The sequence below is a fragment of the Carassius auratus genome, chromosome 40 (assembly GCF_003368295.1).
Source record: "Carassius auratus strain Wakin chromosome 40, ASM336829v1, whole genome shotgun sequence".
NCBI classification, from domain to species: domain Eukaryota; kingdom Metazoa; phylum Chordata; class Actinopteri; order Cypriniformes; family Cyprinidae; genus Carassius; species Carassius auratus.
Window position 1 is genome coordinate 12,836,187 of NC_039282.1, and position 19,791 is coordinate 12,855,977.

Below are 19,791 nucleotides of genomic sequence, written 5' to 3' on the forward strand. Positions count from 1 at the left end.
GATTGGCTGAGCAGATAGTCATCAGGGCGCCAGGTTGACAGAGAAGGAACTCGGAGACGCTCACAAAACCCAGACGCACGCACACATGCAGGAGAGATTCTATATGCACAAACACATTTGTAACACTGCGTTTTGATTTAATGAATAAATTGCAAAAATGCATTCAAATGACATTAATTCCACTTTGTCTATCTGTGAAACTCCTTTAGTGACAGTACTTAGATACTTTGGACATCCTCATTAATGATCACCACGGTGACCTCTAATCCAATTAGAACTCGACAATTATAATTCCACTGCTCATCTCCGGACATTTGTGTCATCTGGATGCGAAGCAGGAACAGTGAAATCTGATTATGCACACACATCCAAACAATACACGGAAGCAGGTGCACAAACACACACACACCCACACACACACACACAAACATACACACGTGCATACAATAAATGGCAAGCTCACCTTGTGATGACTGTCCGAGAAGATTGTGAGGGGTGTGTAGGTTGGCTAGGGCGAGTGTGACCCTATGATCCATATCTGTCCTTGCAGAGCTGTCATTCAAAACATATCGACCAATCAGATGTCTGTGCTCAGTGGTGCTGAGACAGTCGCTATGGGTAACCAGGTATTCAGCCAGCTCCTGTGCATTATCCTCCACGTATGTCAGATAAGACACACCCACACACATCACAGCACCATCTGTATATATGAACGCTCGGACACGCACCATCTCTGGCTGGTTATGACCTAAACACAACAATGGAAACACACAGAAAGAACTAAATACACATAAATAATCAGTATGAACAGTATCTTGCAAAATATGGGAGGAGAAGTAAAGTAAGAAAAGTTGTATTTTATTTTATATTATATTATATTACAGTATACCCTAGGACAAGAGGTTTGGAGATTGGATTATAATATTTTACATTATATTATATTATTTCTTTTTATAGTTTTTCACCTGGAACAATGAAGTATAGCATTGAGTGAACTCTAGTTTGCAGAACATGTAGTAGAGTTGAGCCCTCTAGAACCACAAAAACCTCTTCCTCCTGAACCGATGGGATCATTGCAAAAACCTTTGCTTGGCCCTTAAACACAGATGCACACCATTCACATTAACCATTTACTTTTAGATATTTCATTGTAGGCCTGCATAGCAATTCTTCTTCTAAAAGTACATTAGCAGGATTTTCATCCTAAAAACACAGGCAAAGACAGAAAAGTGTTACTCACATAAATAGGAACCTCTCTTCTGCTCAGCTTCATTGTTTGAAATGACACAAACCTTCAAGAAACAAGTAGAAATGCATTCGTTAAAAGCCCAAAAATTTTCATTCATACTTTTTTTTTTTTTTAAATCGTATGAAATTATGAAGTCACCTAGAAGACCAGAGAGGATTGAAGTCGCTCATTCAAATGAGAGCTGGAAACTAGAGACGGAGAATATGGGAGGAGTGAGTGAGGAGGAACAAAGATGGGGAGGAGAAGATTGATGAAACACAAAACAGGATCAAGAAAGATGAATGACAAGCAGATAGGAGTGAGGGATCAGTCGAAATGATGACCATGTTTAATAATTACTGTCCCATCTCCTTTTGTCATAAAACTGTAAAATTAATTTTCTCTTGCTGACAAGACACAGATTTAAACATTTGGTCTATCTATCTATCTATCTATCTATCTATCTATCTATCTATCTATCTATCTATCTATCTATCTATCTGTCTGTCTGTCTGTCTGTCTGTCTGTCTGTCTGTCTGTCTGTGCAAGCAAAAACATTGTAAATGTATCGTTCTAGTTGACTGAGTCTAAAACACACGTTGTTTTAGTAAGAGGGTGCATGAAAGCAGTGCCATCTTTTGGACAGCACGATCCTTAGAAAAGTTTGTTTTTTAATTTTCCTTCAACATTTGTCCACAAGAGGCCTCCAGCAGCTAGATTTATCACACGATTCATTTTGTCTGGCAAAGGCAGAACGAGAAATGTAAGGTTTCAAAAGGACTTTTCCATATTATGTTAACTATTTTGCTTTGCACGCTCATACAACTTTAACGTGGAAAAAAAACGTTATTCAGTGGAAATAAATTTGCACATTTAAATACATATGTGCAGACAGTAATGTTCGTTATCATGGTTAGGCTACTCTATGGAAAGAAGCTGCAAAGCAAGAGACAATGTGCAAATATGTGTAATATGAATTTATAAAAATATAATAAAAATATGCAAATATAGCCAATGCATTTAATAGGTGCATAATATACATCTAGGCTGTTGCAGCTATGTTTAGTTTTTTTTTTTTTTTTCAGTGGACTGGAGAAGAAAGCTTTGGCAGTGCATGCTGGGACTGAAAGAAGTCTTTGAGCTATGAACTTTCCCCCACTTATCCAAACAACTCAGTCTCAGAAAACCCACAGCCTGAGACTACTACATATGTTGACCCCTATACTGCACGCGCACACACTCAACACTAATGCAAACAAACACACGTACACACATACTCTGTTTCTGTTTACTTCTATACCCTACACCAGTCTCCACACCCCCTCTCACATTCTCTGTCTCCACGTTCTTCATATCTGAGTGGGTTGCAGGAAAGTTTTGGAAAAAGTGAACGAGTAAAAGTGGGAGGTTTGCAGAGACTCCAGAGTGTTTTTTTTTCTAATCTAAAATCACATGCAGGGGCTTAAACATTCTTGGCCCTTTATTCACAGAGAAATGAACTCTTGTTCTCCCTCTCTCTCTTTTTATAACCCAGTGCATTCTCATGCCAAACTCCACATCTTCTATACCTTCAGTAGTCATAAAACTCCCTCTCCACCATCTTATTTTTTTTCTTATGTTAAAGGAAGCTAGATTTCCAGTTTTTTTTCTTTTTCTGTAGTCGTTCCCTGCTTGTTTTTAAAATCTTTGAACAATCGTATCACTCATGTAATTCCTAATCCTGTGGCATGTTTAAAGATCCCAAATGAAAAGTTATGTAAAATATTTACACTAAGCACTGGGATTAGGAACTGCACTGTAAACATTCAGTTTGACGTATTTGTATCCGTCTGGCTCTCCCTGGAAGGTTCCTTTCTGTGCAGCCTCTCTGTGGAATTTATGACAGCCTCTGATCAATGGATTTTTAAAAATGAATCTATTGTCTTTGTTAGGGTTATCACAAGAAGTGACCTTTTACTATTTACACTCAGCAGAAAACAACAGTGTTAGCTCATTGAGGTAAAGACACAATTCAGGGTCATGGGTGTCATATACATAAACAATAAAAACCTTAAAAAATCTAAAATATGCACAAAAATGACAATTTAATATTTTATTTTGAGAATAACATAATATTATTACCAATAATTTATATAGCCTATATACACGCGCACACAAAATATGCAAAATATGTTATAATTATTATCATTTAGATAATTATATAATAAAATAAGCTAATTTAGAATTCATATTATATTTAATGATATTATTTATTATAATATTTTATATTCTATTTTATGTGATTATAATATTTTTTACTTTTGTTTAAATTATTTTATATAAAATGTTTTTGCAAAGTGTATTTTTGTATTTTGTAGTGAACAAGTGATAATTCAGTGAGTATTATACAGAATCCAAGTCAATTTGTTGAAACTTTCAACCTTATTACCTTTTTGATAACATAAATTATATCCTAAGACGTTTAAACCATATATTCATTTAGCTTAAGATTACACAATGTAATTTAATAAATAAACAATAAAAAAAAAACTTAAAAAAAATGATTTCATAAAATGACAGAATTAATAGCTAAACAGAACAACTATAAAATGTTAACAAAATGTTAGCAACATATATTAAAATATCAAAAAGACAAATAAAAGATGCTCTGGGCCACTCAAAAGGGTGAGAGAAAAGGGTGGTGTTATATTTGAGTTTTATATTGTATCTAACTGGATTTAGTTTGATTTAAACTAAGTATTTTTAGGTGTTGTCAAAATAGGCTTTCACAGCTGAAATGCTTGTTTGACAGGCTCTCCCACAGTCTCTGTATCTAAACATGTAATACCCAGGAAAGACTTGCAGATCTTTCATCTGATAAAACAGACACAGAGTCTATCAGGGTGAGAACTGGAAAGTTAGGCCCACTTACTGGCTTAATATAATATAGGCAGGGTCACGTTCACATGCATATAGCTTTACAGTCATAACTGTGGAAATGTCCTTGAATGGAATGGAGATGGGCTTCACAGCATGTGTCCTATGACAGCAAATGAATTCAGGCTTTAACACACACTCACAAACACACAAAGGTGGCTTCCTTAACAGCCCTTCACAGAATAGGAGGAAATGGGTGGCAGTCCTGCTGCAGGATTACATCCCGTTTTAAAGCACTTCGCACACACCACCACAATAATGAGTTTATCTGTATTGTATCAAATGACAAACTTTTTTCAAGCTGTTTACATTAATGACAAGTCTAGTTTTTGTGCATTAGCCAAAACTTAACAAATATTGATGCAATGGTTTAAAAAAAGGTTTCAGATATAGATTTTGGGGGGAATTGTTAACTAAAGATAAAATAACAGAGAGACCGGAAATGAAATAAAATATAATTTTATTGTAGCTAAATACATTTATCATTTCCTTCTAGTGTAACTTGAGTAACTAAATAACTACATTTAATATATATATATATATATATATATATATATATATATATATATTTTTTTTTTTTTTTTTTTACAAAAACGTACAAAATGACAAAAACAACAAAATTACTAAAACTAACTAAAATTAAAATGAACGTAGAAACTATTAAAATAAAAAGTAATTCAAAATCTTATTAAAAAAATACTGTCGTTTATGAATGGTCCTAAAATAACACTAGAATTCTCTGCAGATTAATCTGTGAACAGATGTGTGTGTGTTGGGGTTATAAAATGTGTGCAAAATCCACTGACATGATTTCTAGATTGCATAAAACTAGACCATCTCAGGAAGTTCACACCAGCACCATTTGGCCATTGCTAGGATACAGCACTATGACCTCACAGCTGATCAGCTGGCACTGTGATTGGCTGATTTTTCTTTCTTCTGATGACATCATGTTGTTGCCGGGTGAAACTGAACTCTGGTGGCAGGGAAGAAAAATGACAACTTCTCAGTTTCTTTTTCAACCAAGATCCATGCAGATTTTCTTGGCTTAAGGGTTTAATGTTTAAGGATCTCCATGGAATTTGCTGACTAAATGCTACAGCACCTCTAACATGTCCTGTATGTGGTCCTGTCATGCTTCTAGAAGAAAAACTCCCTAACTTTAGGCAGAAACTTGAAGTTGAGTGATATTTTGCAACCTGTTTGAACAACAGAACATCACAGCTTGAACAAGTTTATGTAGGCCAGCATTCATTTCATCTGAACTCTTCAACATCAGTCTGGATTATAGGAATGTTTTTAGTAGCCCCTCGTGGGCTGCGTTCATGAACCCATGGACCACAATCCTGCAGGGTTTGGCTCCGGTCCACAATGTCTGATGGTCATTCCGCTCAGTCAGCAATTCCCTACTCTGTTCAAGGCTCCTGTTTGCATACACAATCGAGTTGCATTCCCTGCACTCCAGACAATGACTTTTTTAAACAACAATGCTTATTTTCCCTAGACAATAAAACAGTTAATACATATCAAAAGAGAACAAATGTGTTTCAGAAGCAGTTTATGAAAAATATAAGGGTAGTGAAATCTAATCAGACATCTTGGTGTAATACACTGTATTATTGGAGGTTATATGAGCCATTGACCTCAGCACAGATATTTCTCTGGGAGCTGTTAAGTCATGAAGCATTCAGCCCCTGCTTGCATACAAAATAATTGAACAGTTTAACATTGTGCATGAAATAATAGGCCCTTCACAGAAAGTCTTACTTTTTTATATGCAGCACACTTTATGTGAGAGGAACATGTCTGGACTGGAGAGACAAAGTTGGAGGGGCAATGGGGCAGTAGCTCGTGCAGAAAATACTATTGCGTTATCTGATTTTTTTTTTTTCTGATGGTTCAATGAATCGATTCTTTTGAGTCGTTTATCAAAGTGTTTCCGAGACGCCAGCTTATTTTGAGACATTGTAAACAAAACACACTGAATTTGTGTTATATATTTGTGATGTTTATATCTACAATAATATGATAGATAATGAAATTAGTCTACTATTGTTTAGTTACTAATGTTCGCAAATAGCGGCGCATCTTTTTTTTCACAATAGACACAAGTGATATTAGTAATTATTTGTAATGTTAACATTAGTTATTCTCGATATATATTTTTTTCTCAAATCTCACAGGTTTAGCCTAACGAAGTCATCAGTTGAGTGATTCACAAGCGCATTGCGAATCGGTTCACAAGAGTGATTCACTCGGGAGTCGGATAGAAAGAGGCCAGCTGAAGGGGGCGTGTAGCGCACGTTCATGCTGAAGTTGGACAGAGGTCTGCGCACTGCGAAGGGAGACGCGAAGGTATACGGAGGAGTCTCCAGTCCTACTTCAGGTCTTGATCGTCCTTGAAGAGGTTGGCAGCGGACATGCCCAGACCAGTACACAGTCACTAAGACCACGGGATTCAGCTCTTGGCCTGGTTCAAGCTTCCCGGAATGAACGGAACCGCGGACATCTGCAACCACTGCCGGAACATAATCAGAGAAAAGGTAACGTTATTCTCCTTGTGTTTATGCATCAAATATATATATATATATATATATATATATATATATATATATATATATATATATATATATATAATTAAAAATAAAGCTATACTATTTTAGTCGCACGCGTTGCTTAAACATGCATTTGATCCTGATACTGATCTTGGTGCATTTGTCAATGAATTGTATGGTTGTGTGCATGACTATCAGACATTTCTGTAAGGTTATGTCTGGCGACCCAGAGAGGTTTATCTAGTCACCTATATTACTTTATTTCTTCAAACTATGCATGTTTTTTTTTAACTGATACTGATTTCATCCGTGACTACACATATAGACTATTTATGCTTTACATTTATTTTCCAATGTCTGTATTTAATAGAGAGAGAGAGAGATTTTTGTGCCAATCACAGCTTTAAAGTTTAAATGGTAAGCATTTCATCATACTTTGATTGTATCAGAGGTTAACAGTGTAGCTACTCATCTCGTCTGAAATCCTGCTAAAAATCCCTCTCTCTTTTCTTTGGCTGGAAGATGATATTTTTAGTTGTCATCAATCATGTTGAACACATGTGACCTACTTCTGTTCTGCACATCTTCCTCTCACATACACCCTGCCAAAAGTTGTTGCAAAGCAAACTGGACTTTAATACTGAAACACAAGCATGCATTTATCAGATTGAACTGTTGGCTGGAGGCTTGCAAGATCTATGTTGGTCTTCATCAAGTCTATAACATGAGCAGATACTGCCAGTTATCCTGTGGCTGTACGCAAACCTGTATTTTAAGTGCCTGACGCAATATGTGTGTGTTTGGATAAAGCCTGTTATATGAGAATGGTTTGGGGGATTTGTGGTCAGTTTGTCATGCCGACATGGTTCTTTATTACCCTTCACTGGTTGTGATAACTCTCATCAGCATGTAGCTAGTCTCTTCTCACCTGTTGCTCTGCATGGTTGGGAACATTCAGTTCAAACTCTTCTTTGCCCTGCCTTGACCTGCAGAAAAACAATGCTCATCATAATTAGTCAAATTAGTACCAATTATTTCCAATAAGAACACAAAGAACATTTTATTCTCCACTGCATTAGTACGTTAAATAAATATTTGACCTAAAAATTAAACTCATATAATGTTTCACTTACTTTTGATGCAATGAGCAGACATTTTGGATTCTGAAATTGGTTTTGTTGCTGTGCCTTGAAGTTTCAGAATCAGAACTCCGACTGGGAACTTCTGAATTCCGTGTACAAATGGAATGCTCGATTACATGCCGAGAAAAAACTTGGTTCAGCATCTTGTTCGTAACCCAAGGTGTGTCCCTGTTGAGTACTTGGGCACTAGTCAATGCAGTTTTGTAGTAGCCTATAAATAGTGTGAGTAGAGTGTTCACACTGAAAAATCCAAAAATAATATTGCACTGAAATAACTGAAAAACAACAAAAACAAACAAAGTGTAGAATGTTGGACACTTATGCAGCTTTAATTACGTAGTGGAGGGGAAAGAGCTAAAAAACTCAAATTATGAATGACAAAATAACCTTATATACCATTTTTTCTGGACATTAATGGTGCGTTCAAGTCCTCCTGGGAACTTCGTACGGACGAGGTGGGAAGTCGTACTTACAACGGCATGTACGTTCAAGTCACTTTCATCGGAGCAAGATGGCGGAGTACTTTCTCTTAATTAATAACACAAAAATACAGCAATGTTATTAAACTCTTGTTCTAGAAAATGAAGAACAAAGAAATGTGCATTAGGTATACTTAGTTTTTTAATGTTTTAAATTAATTTATGAACCCACTGCCAACTTTGTGACAACTTGCATTGTTATATTATAATGCCATCATATTATGCGTCGTCGATTAACTTACTTCGCTGTAAATAGAAAAGCCTGACAATATCACAGCTAAATACCTTTAAGTATTGTGTATTCCGCCATGTTAATCACTGACACGCCCCCAACTCGTACAGATCGGGGCTTTAAGAAAATCCCGAGTTCCCCACTGGTATTTACGATATTGTTGTGGCATTCATGTGCACTGAACTCGTAAATACGATCTATACGAGATGACTTGAACGCACCATAAGTTAGTTTGGCTGGTCCTGAGACTTATAGTCAGGGGCGACTTATTTATCAAAATTAATTTGACATGAACCAAGAGAAAACATTACCGTCTACAGCCGCGAGAGGGTGCTATATGCTGCTCAGTGCTCCTGTAGCCTACACTGAGCAGCATAGAGCGCCCTCTTGTGGCTGTAGACGGTAATGTTTGGTGCTTGGTTCTAACTAAATGCGACTTATAGTCCAGTGCGACTTATATATATATCCCTTATGACGTATTTTTGGACTGATGCGACTTATACTCAGGTGCGACTTATAGTCCGAAAAATACGGTAATTCATACACTACATAATTGAGTTGTATAAGTAGTGTATAGTGCGTCAAATGAGATGAAGCTCCAGGCATTCCGTCAAAATCCTCCATAGCATGTTTTGGCACGTTTTCTAATTTAATTTCCCATGTAACAGATCCACCATGTTCCCACCTCGGCTAAACACCATATGGCTCAGCCATGCTCCCAAACTCTTGCTATTGGTTAAGCTGGAATGAGATTGACGGAACGGAGCTTTTAATTGCTTTTAAATATTCTGATGGTACCTGGGAGGCTCAATATTTACTTTTCTAGGATGTAAACCCATGAATGGCATACTTAGTCAATGAAGGATCAACTGGGGTAAGAGAATGTATTTTGACATTAAAATCTCATATGGAGCATAAATGTTCTCTCTTATTACCACCTGTGTTGGTTCACATTTACCTGTCTTTATTTCTGTTTGCCGTCACACGCTTCAGTGGAAAAGCAACAATGGCTCTTCTGTGGACTGAACTGAACAGCAACAAAACTGACTTGCATTGACGCAACCGGTTTTGTATTTCAGTGTTTTCTTGCTTGAAAGAGAGACAGATAGAAGCCCCATATAAATTGTGCTGCTGAGTTTTGCTGATTCAGCAGCTGACACACTTCCTGTTCCTCCAGCTGCCGTGTGCGCTGGCGTGACATAATTGACCAATGAATCGCACTGCATAGTGACCTGTCGGGAACAGCATCAGTGCCTGTACGTTCTGTAGTTATGTTTGAGCAGAGATCTGTGGGTAGACAATGTCATGAGAACTACAAATACTCTACATTTGTCATGGTGCCACCAGCCGTCTGATCAAGCAAAACTAAACCCTGTGCATTCTGCCAGTGTTGCATAATCTTTTATGAGCTTAATGGCATTATCTAAGGACCACAGACTCTAACGCAATCAAGTGATCACCAAGGGGAGGATCCTCATGAGAGAAACAGTAATGCTGTTGTGTAAGAACCCCCCCCCCCACCCACCCAATACATTTTAAAGATTCATGTTTGTTTTTATTTACCATACTGTTTTATGTACAGTCTGTTGTTTTACAATAATTGCACAATGATAAAATACATTTTATGTGAAACTGAGGTTGAATTTAAACTTGATTTTGGTAAGAAATTTACAGATTTATTTTAACATGTGACCCATCCCACACCATTTGTGCTACAGACATGACTGATACTAAATCATCCAGTGTATTCAGGACAGTTTTATTTATTTTATTAATAAATAATAAAAAGAAAAAGAAAAAGTTTTTCATATCCAATTTATATTTGTGACCCTGGACCACAAAACCAGTCTAGAGTGTAAATTTTTAAAAATTGAGATTTTAGTTTTCCATTGATTTATGGTTTGTTAGGATCGGACAATATTTGGCCGAGATACAACTATTTGAAAACATAAAAAAAAAAAAAAAAAAAAAAACAAATCTATAATTTTGACCCATACAATGTATACCCCAGTGACTTAAGAAGACTTAAGGTTTTGTGCTCCAAGGTCACATTTAATTTAATACTTTATTTCACCTTAATTTACATTATTTAAATTGTTTAAGTGTTTTTTTGTAAAAGTCATTTTGAGTGCTCTGCTGTGAAAATATGAACATTAAGACCGGTCTTTCACTATAAACTACACATGACCCTAAATGCAACTCATCCTTAGTCTTGAACTCAATAGAGTAATCCCCAGTAAAGCACTCCATAATAACCCTTCGTTCTCTCATTACTTCCCATTAAAAACTTAACTGGAGATCAAACCTAATCCTCACGGAGACCGAGAGAAGATTTGTTAACATTTATATCATCTCTCACTCTCTTTCTCGCTCTCTTACCTTTCCTCTTCCATATTTTATACATCTCTCATCAAGAGTAGGCCTGAAGAAACAGTTTGTTTAAACGGAGCATATAAGTGGATTTATGCAAGTACTGTATGTGTGTGTGCTTTTGTTCTACACCCATCTTTGCTGTCATGCAGACAAATATTTCTGCACTTTCCCCCAGAACATAAGACATGACCAGTCCCAGACGGACCCACATTTTTACCCTCATCTCTTTAAAACACACTTAAACTCCTCATCTCTTTGGCTGAAGGCAGAGCGCCAGGTCCGGGAGGGGAGGGAAGCATATAAGATTCCTGGACAGCCATTTCGACTCAAAAGCTTGACTGGGCAAAAGCAGAGTGCTGGAACAATAGCATCCTGTGATACATAAAGCCAGACGTGTCCAAAGGCGAGAGTACTGTTCAGACACCTCCGCTGAAATCCAGAGTCGATTAGAGCATTGAGAACAGATTTAAGAAGATCAAGGAGTGGCTGTTCGAGGTTTAGAACCACAAACTTTATGAAATGACCTGTACATAAACTACAAGCATAAAAACCACCCATATAGTGAATAACACAACAAGAATGAAAGAACTACATGTTGTAAGTTGTCTAATATTTAGTTTATTTCATCTCTATTTAAAATATATAAACAATTTACTAGCTTTCATTAATTAGTTTTAGTTAGAAGTAGCTACACAGCTGCACACACTGTGAATGTGTTTCAGTTGAGTTAGTTAACGCTGGAGGCGTCTCTGTCAGAAGCCTTTTATGTATTTTTTTTTCCTCCTCTGACCCCCTGTTTGCTGCTTGTGCTCTTTGTTTGTGCAGGCTATTTACTTTATTTAATAGGTAGAGTCTTGTTCTCTTTCAGTAGAGCAGTGAATGTAAGAGACCAACAAGCCTAAAACAAAACTCTCCTTGTCTTCGTGTTGCGCAATACTTCCTCCCACAATTTTTGCATCCTTGGAAAACTATCTTGACTGTGCAAATGAAAAAAAAAAAAAGAAAAAAAAATAAACCTTTGGGACTTTGTGTATCAGATTTAAAGCTAAAATATATGTCTGGTTGTGGAGACTCTTATTAGTTCTAGGTTAGTGTTTTATAAACAGTTGTGGTTTCCAGCAAGGCTGTAGAATGGGGGCAAAACACTTCTGACCGCAAATACAGCACTGTTTGTGTATATGTGGTGGCTGGCGGTTTATCCTGAACAAACCCAAATCCTGAAGAGAAGGAAGGAAGGGGAGATAAATTGAAAGGGAGGGTTAGAATGACAGGGAAGGAGATTTGGTGTGTCCAGGTCTCGGGCCACTGAAGTGACTTTTACACCCTTGGCATTATAGCCAGTGGAGCACACACACACAGAAAAACACAAACAGTTTTCGTGGAACTCTTACCTTTAGCTGTAACAGGAACAACAAAGACTAGGAGGGTCTTTCATAATAAACTCAACAGGGAGACTCAAAATTGTCCTGAAAATCAATGTGGTGCTCTTTAAAATATATACATTAAACACACTATGATACTTTTGTTGGAATACCTCCTGAATTTCCTTCACTTTATGTTTGTTAAACAAATTCTGAGGCATTATTGTTTCAGAAAGAATGACTGCTTTTAAACAGGATTCACCTGCCTGTCATTAGTTGAATAATCAAGTAGCCCCGCCCCCAAACTCAAACCATTGGTTGAGCCACTGTTGCTGTGCGGAATTAAAGCTACAGATGACTTACTTGTATTTGACTCTGTGTATAAACCTGAGACTGGAGAAAGTATTTTAACATTGTAAAAAAAGCACACACCCACTTCAGTTAACACATTTTTTATTTGATAGTTTTGCCAGGATATTTTCTTCATAATAATCATATTAATGTTTTCCTCAGGAAAAAGGAATGAAGATGTCAAGACACATATCAACAGGACCAAGCTCGTTTATTCCAGAAAATGAGGTAATACTTAACTTCTATATTTACCATTACTATGATATTCTCTGAAATGTACTTCTAATGCTTTCTGTTTGAATATATTTTAAAATGTAATTTATTCTTGTCATGCATCATTACTCCAGTCTTCAGTGTATCTAGCTAGCAGTGCCATGTAAATGCCATGGTGTATTACTATAGTATTCTTTCACTACCATAATATATGTCAGAGTTCCACAGTGTTACCACTTTTTTTGCAGTTGAAAATTATTTATTTTCTTTTATCACACATTCATTCAGTGTGAGTCAATAATCATTCTATCTTGGGTCAGCTGGTGTTCATTTCATTTTTGTTTTGAGTTCAATTGGTTCAGAGATTATTTTCACTGAATTCGAGTTAAGCGTGCCGGGAGATCTAAGAAAGTGTATTTAGATTGTAAATTGAATTATAGCATCTGACTTCACTTTGCTGAATTAAGATGAACCTGAACTAGAGAGTTCAAGAGTTCTAGGCTCTGATTTTTTGCATTACAATTTTAGTGCCTTATCACATGACAAAATCAATCAGACCACATATTTAATTTGTGTTTTATCATCTGACCAGAGTACTTTTATGTCTGACGTCTGATCCTCATCCCAGATCATAGGAGCCATGCCTCTGAGTGACTCCACGGTGATGTTCTTAGACGAAGAGTTCAGCGGTCGTATGGACAACCTGACGCAGCTGATGGGGCTCCATCCGCATTATCTGCAAGCGTTCCTCCGCTGCCACTATTATCTCTTGAGGATGGACGGCCCACTACCACTCCACTACAGGCATTATATCGCTATAATGGTACAAACTCACAAAAACACTTTCAAAAGAGACTTTATTTAACTGGAACTGGAAGCCATTTTTTATTTCCATCTTTTCCAGGCTGCAGCACGGCATCAGTGTTCTGCGCTGGTCTGTCAGCATGTGCAAGAGTTTGAGCAGATCGGTGTCTGTACTGATTGGCTGAGAGGTCTGGAGTTCTGCCCACAACGACTTCGCAACCTCAACGAGATTAACAAGATCCTCGCGCACAGACCTTGGCTCATTACCAAGCAACACATACAGGTAAAACACTAGCTTTCTTGTTTACTGTTCAGTATACACTAGTCTTCATGGTATATGAAAATAAAATTGTTTATGGCTTAGTGCAACTGTTAAAACTCTGCAGACTGATTTAATTAAATAAATCAAAATGTTATGAATGATGCATGGATTTTAATGGCACTGCTCATCCACACGGCCCTGATACCGTGCTTCAGCTTTTCAGATAGGCTAGGTTCATTTAAGCCAATTTTAGACACTGAAAACACTGGATCATGAGCTGGCCGCATACAAAAGAACATAGTCTGAGCACACTCTAAAATCAGCAGTGCATACATCTATTGCTGGCAATGTTTAATCATTAAGAAAACAGTTGTACTATAAAATAAAATAATTGTTTTATTAAATACTTAATTTTTTAGTTTTTACATTACAGCCGTTACAATATTGCAATAAAACCATAATTACTATTTGCTATTTTTTTTTTTTAACTTTTTTTTTTTTAAACTTGAATTGGTTATTGTAAAGGGTAAACCCATGTGTGAACCACAAAACCAGTCTCAAGTCTCTGGGGTATATTTGTAGCAATAGCCAAAAATACATTGTACTGGGTCAAAATGACAGATTTCTCAGTTAATAATCTCATACTCTCTGTTTCTCAGGCTCTGGTGAAGACAGGAGAACACAGCTGGTCTCTGGCAGAGCTGGTTCATGCTGTCGTACTGCTGGCTCATTTCCATGCATTGGCTAGCTTTGTGTTTGGTAGCGGTGTCAACCCTGACTCTGAGGTTACAGAGGTCAACGGGGTCACAGATGACCTTTGCCCTCCAGCCATGGCGGGTTTATGCACCTGCCACCTGACAAACAGCAACCAAGCCAACGGGAACCCCATGTGTAATCCTGACACTGGGGTAGGATAATGTTACAATGTTTATTTTATATCAGGAAACATTTTCCGATCACATTTCACTGCCGAAAAAAAAGTACTTATATTCTGCATACAGATTCTTGTTACTGTAAAACAGTATTTTATAGTTTTACAGCAACACAACATAATGCATGCTTAATTTCCATGAAAATATTTTTATAATGGAAAAAAAAAACATGCTTTGTTTAGTTAATGCAAAATATAATGTGGAATATATACATGTATATTTTAATAATAATGTATTATATCATTATTTTATACTTATTTTATGTGCAATAATTATGCATATCTGATTCAAGATTTGTTTGACAAATTTGTTATATACAAGTAAGCATATTATTTTTTCACTCTATTTTTGTGTATTTCAGAGTGAGCTGGAAGCTCTGATGGAGAGAATGAAGCGATTGTTGGAGGAGAGAGAAGACGATGATGCGTCAGAGGAGGAGATGTTCACTCGTTTCGAGAAAGAAAAGAAAGAGAGTCTTCTAGTGGTGTCTGCAGGTATTACATCACAGATACTTCCTTCGCTTTTGGTTGTGGTCTTGTTAAAGGGATAAATTACCAAAATGAAAATTCTACCACTGTGCACTGAGCCACATCCCTTTCTTAACCAGTATTTGCCTTTTTATCATTAATGACGTCAAACTAAGCATGACAAGTCGACGTGCCGTATTTGAACCGTTCCTTGAAAACAAGAAAGGATCCAGCTGCCTTTAGTCTGTAGTTCTTGTATTCAAATATTGTGATTTTCATATGCAGGGTTTGATGAGGAAGTGGTGCCTCCTTCTCCCGTGGCTCGGTTTGTAGACGACCCGTCATTTGGATACCAAGACTTTGCACGACACGGAGAAGACAACCCACCCACTTTTAAAGCACAAGTATGACAAACACCCTCAGATTTCCACAGCATTATTGTTTTATACCCCACTGAGAGTGTAAGATTGACCGTTCTGTCCTGTTTACTCTGTAGGACTACTCATGGGAGGATCATGGTTTCTCTCTGGTGAACAGGTTGTACTCTGACATTGGTCACCTTTTGGATGATAAATTCAGAACGGCATGTGATCTTACCTATTACAACATGGCCAGTCACGAGGGGGTGGACACCAGCATGCTACGCAGGGCACTCTTCAACTACGTTCACTGTATGTATGGAATACGGTACGTCCGGTGAACACAGACGACTCTCGTGAAACTCTGCTAATGAAAAAGAAATAGCAGTCTCACGTCAACAATCTAATAAAAACAAAAAAGTGTTTGGAATAGAATATATTGTCTATAATATCAAAAACAGAAAAGGGTGTTATCGTTGTAGATAATTTTTCTAGCTCACTCATTCATACTGTGTCTGCAGCTACGACGATTATGACTATGGTGAGGTGAATCAGTTGTTGGAGTGCAGTCTGAAGGTTTACATTAAAACAGTGACGTGTTATCCGGAGAGAACCACTCGCCGTATGTACGAGAGCTACTGGCACCAGCTCAGACACTCTGAGAAGGTGAGTCATATTATCATGGCAAATATATTTTTATCTAATTTTAGTTTTTGAGATTCATTATTAATTGTATTTTTTAATTGGTAAAGAGCCATTGAAAACCCGAACAACAAGTCAGAAGAATACAGCACTGATATTTCCTCTAAATATTCTGATGTTCTCTTTCTTTCCTTTATCCAGGTTCATGTGAATTTGCTTCTAATGGAGGCTCGGATGCAGGCCGAGCTGCTCTATGCTTTGAGAGCTATCACTCATTATATGACCTGACCATCCAGACTTCACCAATTCTATGACCTGACCAGTTGACCTATCGTTAATCCCCACCACCACCCCTTAGTTTCTGACAGATAGGTCAATTAGACTTCATGTTTTAGGTGACCTGACTAATCAAAGCTCACCCACAATATATGGACATCATTACACCTAAGTTAAACCAAAAGTTGTTTTTTCCCATCATGGTGCATGCCATTAGTAGTTACTTTTTCATAGTTTGGAATTCTTACAATTGTGTCTGAAATTGTGTATACATTTTCTTAGACTGTTCAGAATGGTAACTAAATGAAGGACACCGATTACAAAGCATTCTGGGTATAATCTTAAACATCAAAATGGGATCTAATGGCATGTGGGTGATCAATAATTGTGGGTGGGCAGTCGTGACTTTTACTGGATTAAAATAGAATCCTTTAAGGCTCAGACAAATCCCAGGTGGGCTTGACCTGATCAGTCAGACGAGATCATTTATGACATCATGACTTGAAAAACAAAAACACATTAAACGTGCAATATTTTCTCACTGAAATCTCACTTATACTGTAAACTGAAATACTGGAGGACTGAGTTCACATTTTGAAACCGGAAGTTGTCTTTTTTTTCTCTTCTTCTTCTTTTTTTGCACATCTGAGAAGAATTGTATTTTGGAACAGAATAGCGTTTTCTTTTTGTATTATCATCATAAATGACAATAACAGAATGTGAGACTCCTGTATGGAGAGGAAAAGTTATTTTCTTTCTTTTTTAATCCCTGTGCCTTTTTTTTCTTTCATTCACCTTGTTTATTTCATATTGAATGTATTGTTTAGATTTTATGCTTTTCAGATCAACTTGGTTTGGTTTTGTTGTTTACCTGGAAACTAAAGCTTTTGTAGCATTATTACTGTACTATCAGTCCTTTACTATTTCCTTTGATGCTCAGTGTTATACATTAGATAGCAACAATCTGTTTTAATATATATGTTGCTGCCACTGGCAATAGCCCTACTAATCGCATCTTGTGACTTAATTTCTGTGTGAGTGCGTGTGTGAGCTTTAACATGTAGCTGAACGTCTGTCTGCATAGGACAAAGTATTTGCACATCTGTTGCACGTTTTTTTAAATTGGTGCGCCTCTGTGAAAGAAACCCATGAACAGGAGCATGAGAGAGTTCGTAAGTGTAACTGATATAATGTATGCGTGATTGCCTGTAGGGAGCGTCTGCAAACTAACTGCTTTTGATACTGTTGATGTGATCATTACCGTCCATCAAACCATTTCTCAACGGTTTATTTATATCGCTTTAAGAACCATTGCTTCATATTTGCAGCATCAGTGTCCTTTAAAAATAGATTAAATATATGGTGGAAAGATAAGCTTGTCCAGTCTCATGGACAGTGCCTTATTCAGGTTAACAAGCACAGACTATGATTTCATTTAGTCGAATGAACACCAGAGATTGTTACATATGTATCAATGGAGTAGGTAAATCTGTCTTCAAAGTGCCTTTTAAATTTAGTTGCAAGTGTTTCAAAGTATCTGCAGCAGATTCAATGACATATTTTCTTCGAATAATAGGCATATGTTGCATTTCCTACTGTTTATTCCAGTCGAGGTGGTGCTTTGAAGCTTTCATGTTCTTAACTCCGTATAAATTTATACATTTCCAAAATGCCCATCACAGACCTGTATGTTTCAATAAAGTTTCTAAACAAACGCAGTTTATGAATTATGCTTTTGTTTTTATGTTTTTTGACATGTTGAAACAACAAAAATTTATATTTGGCTTATTGAAAAGTAGTAGCAGTAGTGTATATATATATATATATATATATATATATATATATATATATATATATATATATATATATATATATATATATATATATATATTAAGAAATTAAGAAATTTGTTTAACAAATTGGAAATGTTTACAATTTTTTTAACTTGCAGAATTTGTTGTCCGCTCATTAGTCATTTCATATACATGTAGCCATTTCATCGTGCTCATTTAATTAGCATTGTTCAGAAAGCGGGTTTGGCATGGTGATGTCCGGCAGCAGATGACAGCTAGTAATGATGTCGATCTTCTCAGACACTGACTTCAGGTCATCTAGTATGAGTCTGATGCTGTGGGACGCGTTGATGATGCCTGTCTGAGAGTTGTTGAGGTGAGCGGTGGCCTGTCTTATGTCCCGTGCAGCGTTCTGATACACCTGTTTCAGGCTTTGATTGACATCTGCGCACAGCCGTGCATTGCTTTCCAGCAGTTTCTGCTGGAGTAACGTGTTAAACCTACACGAGTCAGGTCTGGACACAGGTGACGATATGTCCTGCTGTCCAGACGGAGACGCAGGTGTGTTTCTGATCACGATGAGAGGCGGCAGGTCTCTGCGGAGCATCTGTTGATGGCTTTCAGAGGCTAGTCTGCGAGCTCTCTCTTCCTCATCCTCGCTGTCAGTTTCGGACGCCTCTCCTGCCACCTTCATCCCTGATGATGATGATGAGGATGCATGGACAGGAGGAGCAGAGGTGATGTACACTTCATCATCTGAGTCGGTTTCAGATGCTTCTCCCTGCACCACGATCTGGAATCTGTTGCTCTCCATAATTTCACACCTGGAAAAATACATTTAAATTAGTTGATTACTAAACAGATTAAAAGCACTTAACCATGAAATTATCATATGTACAAACAAACATTCCATCTTATTTTAATGTAACGTTGCACCATGACAATACATTTTTATATTTTTTCAGTGAACACGCCATTCTAGTGCACGTAAGTATTATCATGGTAAATGTCCATAGATGCTATTTATTAGCAATACTTATTTGCGTTTTGTTGTAACATTGTCATACCATTTTGACACTTTAAAAAAAAATTATTTATTTAAATATTGTTTGACGCGTCTGTTTTGATACAAATTTTGCACAGTATTAAAGCAATTAAAGTCTAACGTTTGTATTTTTCTAACCTGCTGGTGTTTTCTCCACAAACCGGGGATTGTCACGAGAAACCAATTGGAAACAGGAAGCATGAGAAACACGTAGGAATTCAAAATAAAAGTTCGACAGAATCAGCAGCGTGTAGGAATTCAAAATGAAAACCCTAAAGAATTAGTGCAAATAAAATAAACAACAATAAAAATAAATAAATAACTAATCCATCCATCCATTTACACCGCTTATCCGGGAGGG

General features: G+C 37.0%; 2 protein-coding genes and 1 long non-coding RNA gene across 3 annotated transcripts; 1 reads left to right on the forward strand and 2 right to left on the reverse strand.

Moving 5' to 3' along the window:
- The first annotated feature begins 6,422 nt into the window (after positions 1-6,422).
- On the forward strand, positions 6,423-18,310 carry LOC113058625 (sestrin-3-like). The gene is made up of 10 exons (XM_026226677.1): positions 6,423-6,687; positions 12,800-12,865; positions 13,479-13,673; positions 13,755-13,937; positions 14,576-14,824; positions 15,210-15,342; positions 15,601-15,719; positions 15,812-16,002; positions 16,196-16,340; positions 16,518-18,310. The coding sequence occupies exons 1-10, from the start codon at positions 6,634-6,636 to the stop codon at positions 16,602-16,604; spliced, it is 1,422 nt and encodes a 473-aa protein (XP_026082462.1). The 5' UTR covers positions 6,423-6,633; the 3' UTR covers positions 16,605-18,310.
- On the reverse strand, positions 6,895-12,788 carry LOC113058627 (uncharacterized). The gene is made up of 3 exons (XR_003278016.1): positions 12,317-12,788; positions 7,833-8,052; positions 6,895-7,685 (listed from the first exon to the last, which is right to left on the reverse strand). It is a non-coding gene; the product is annotated as an uncharacterized LOC113058627 (long non-coding RNA).
- A 206-nt stretch (positions 18,311-18,516) lies between the features above and the next one.
- LOC113058626 (biogenesis of lysosome-related organelles complex 1 subunit 3-like) lies at positions 18,517-19,655 on the reverse strand. The gene is made up of 2 exons (XM_026226678.1): positions 19,569-19,655; positions 18,517-19,209 (listed from the first exon to the last, which is right to left on the reverse strand). Exon 2 carries the CDS (start codon positions 19,197-19,199, stop codon positions 18,606-18,608), a length of 594 nt encoding a protein of 197 aa, XP_026082463.1. The 5' UTR covers positions 19,200-19,209; positions 19,569-19,655; the 3' UTR covers positions 18,517-18,605.
- Between the last annotated feature and the right edge of the window lie 136 nt (positions 19,656-19,791).

Bases quoted from the DNA above. Each gene is read 5' to 3' on its own strand.
- LOC113058625 (XM_026226677.1), top strand. From the start codon at position 6,634: ATGAACGGAACCGCGGACATCTGCAACCACTGCCGGAACATAATCAGA. The intron at 6,688-12,799 runs GTAACGTTATTC...TGTTTTCCTCAG, and splicing joins GGAACATAATCAGAGAAAAG to GAAAAAGGAATGAAGATGTC. The intron at 16,003-16,195 runs GTACGTCCGGTG...CTGTGTCTGCAG, and splicing joins CACTGTATGTATGGAATACG to CTACGACGATTATGACTATG.
- LOC113058626 (XM_026226678.1), bottom strand. From the start codon at position 19,199: ATGGAGAGCAACAGATTCCAGATCGTGGTGCAGGGAGAAGCATCTGAA.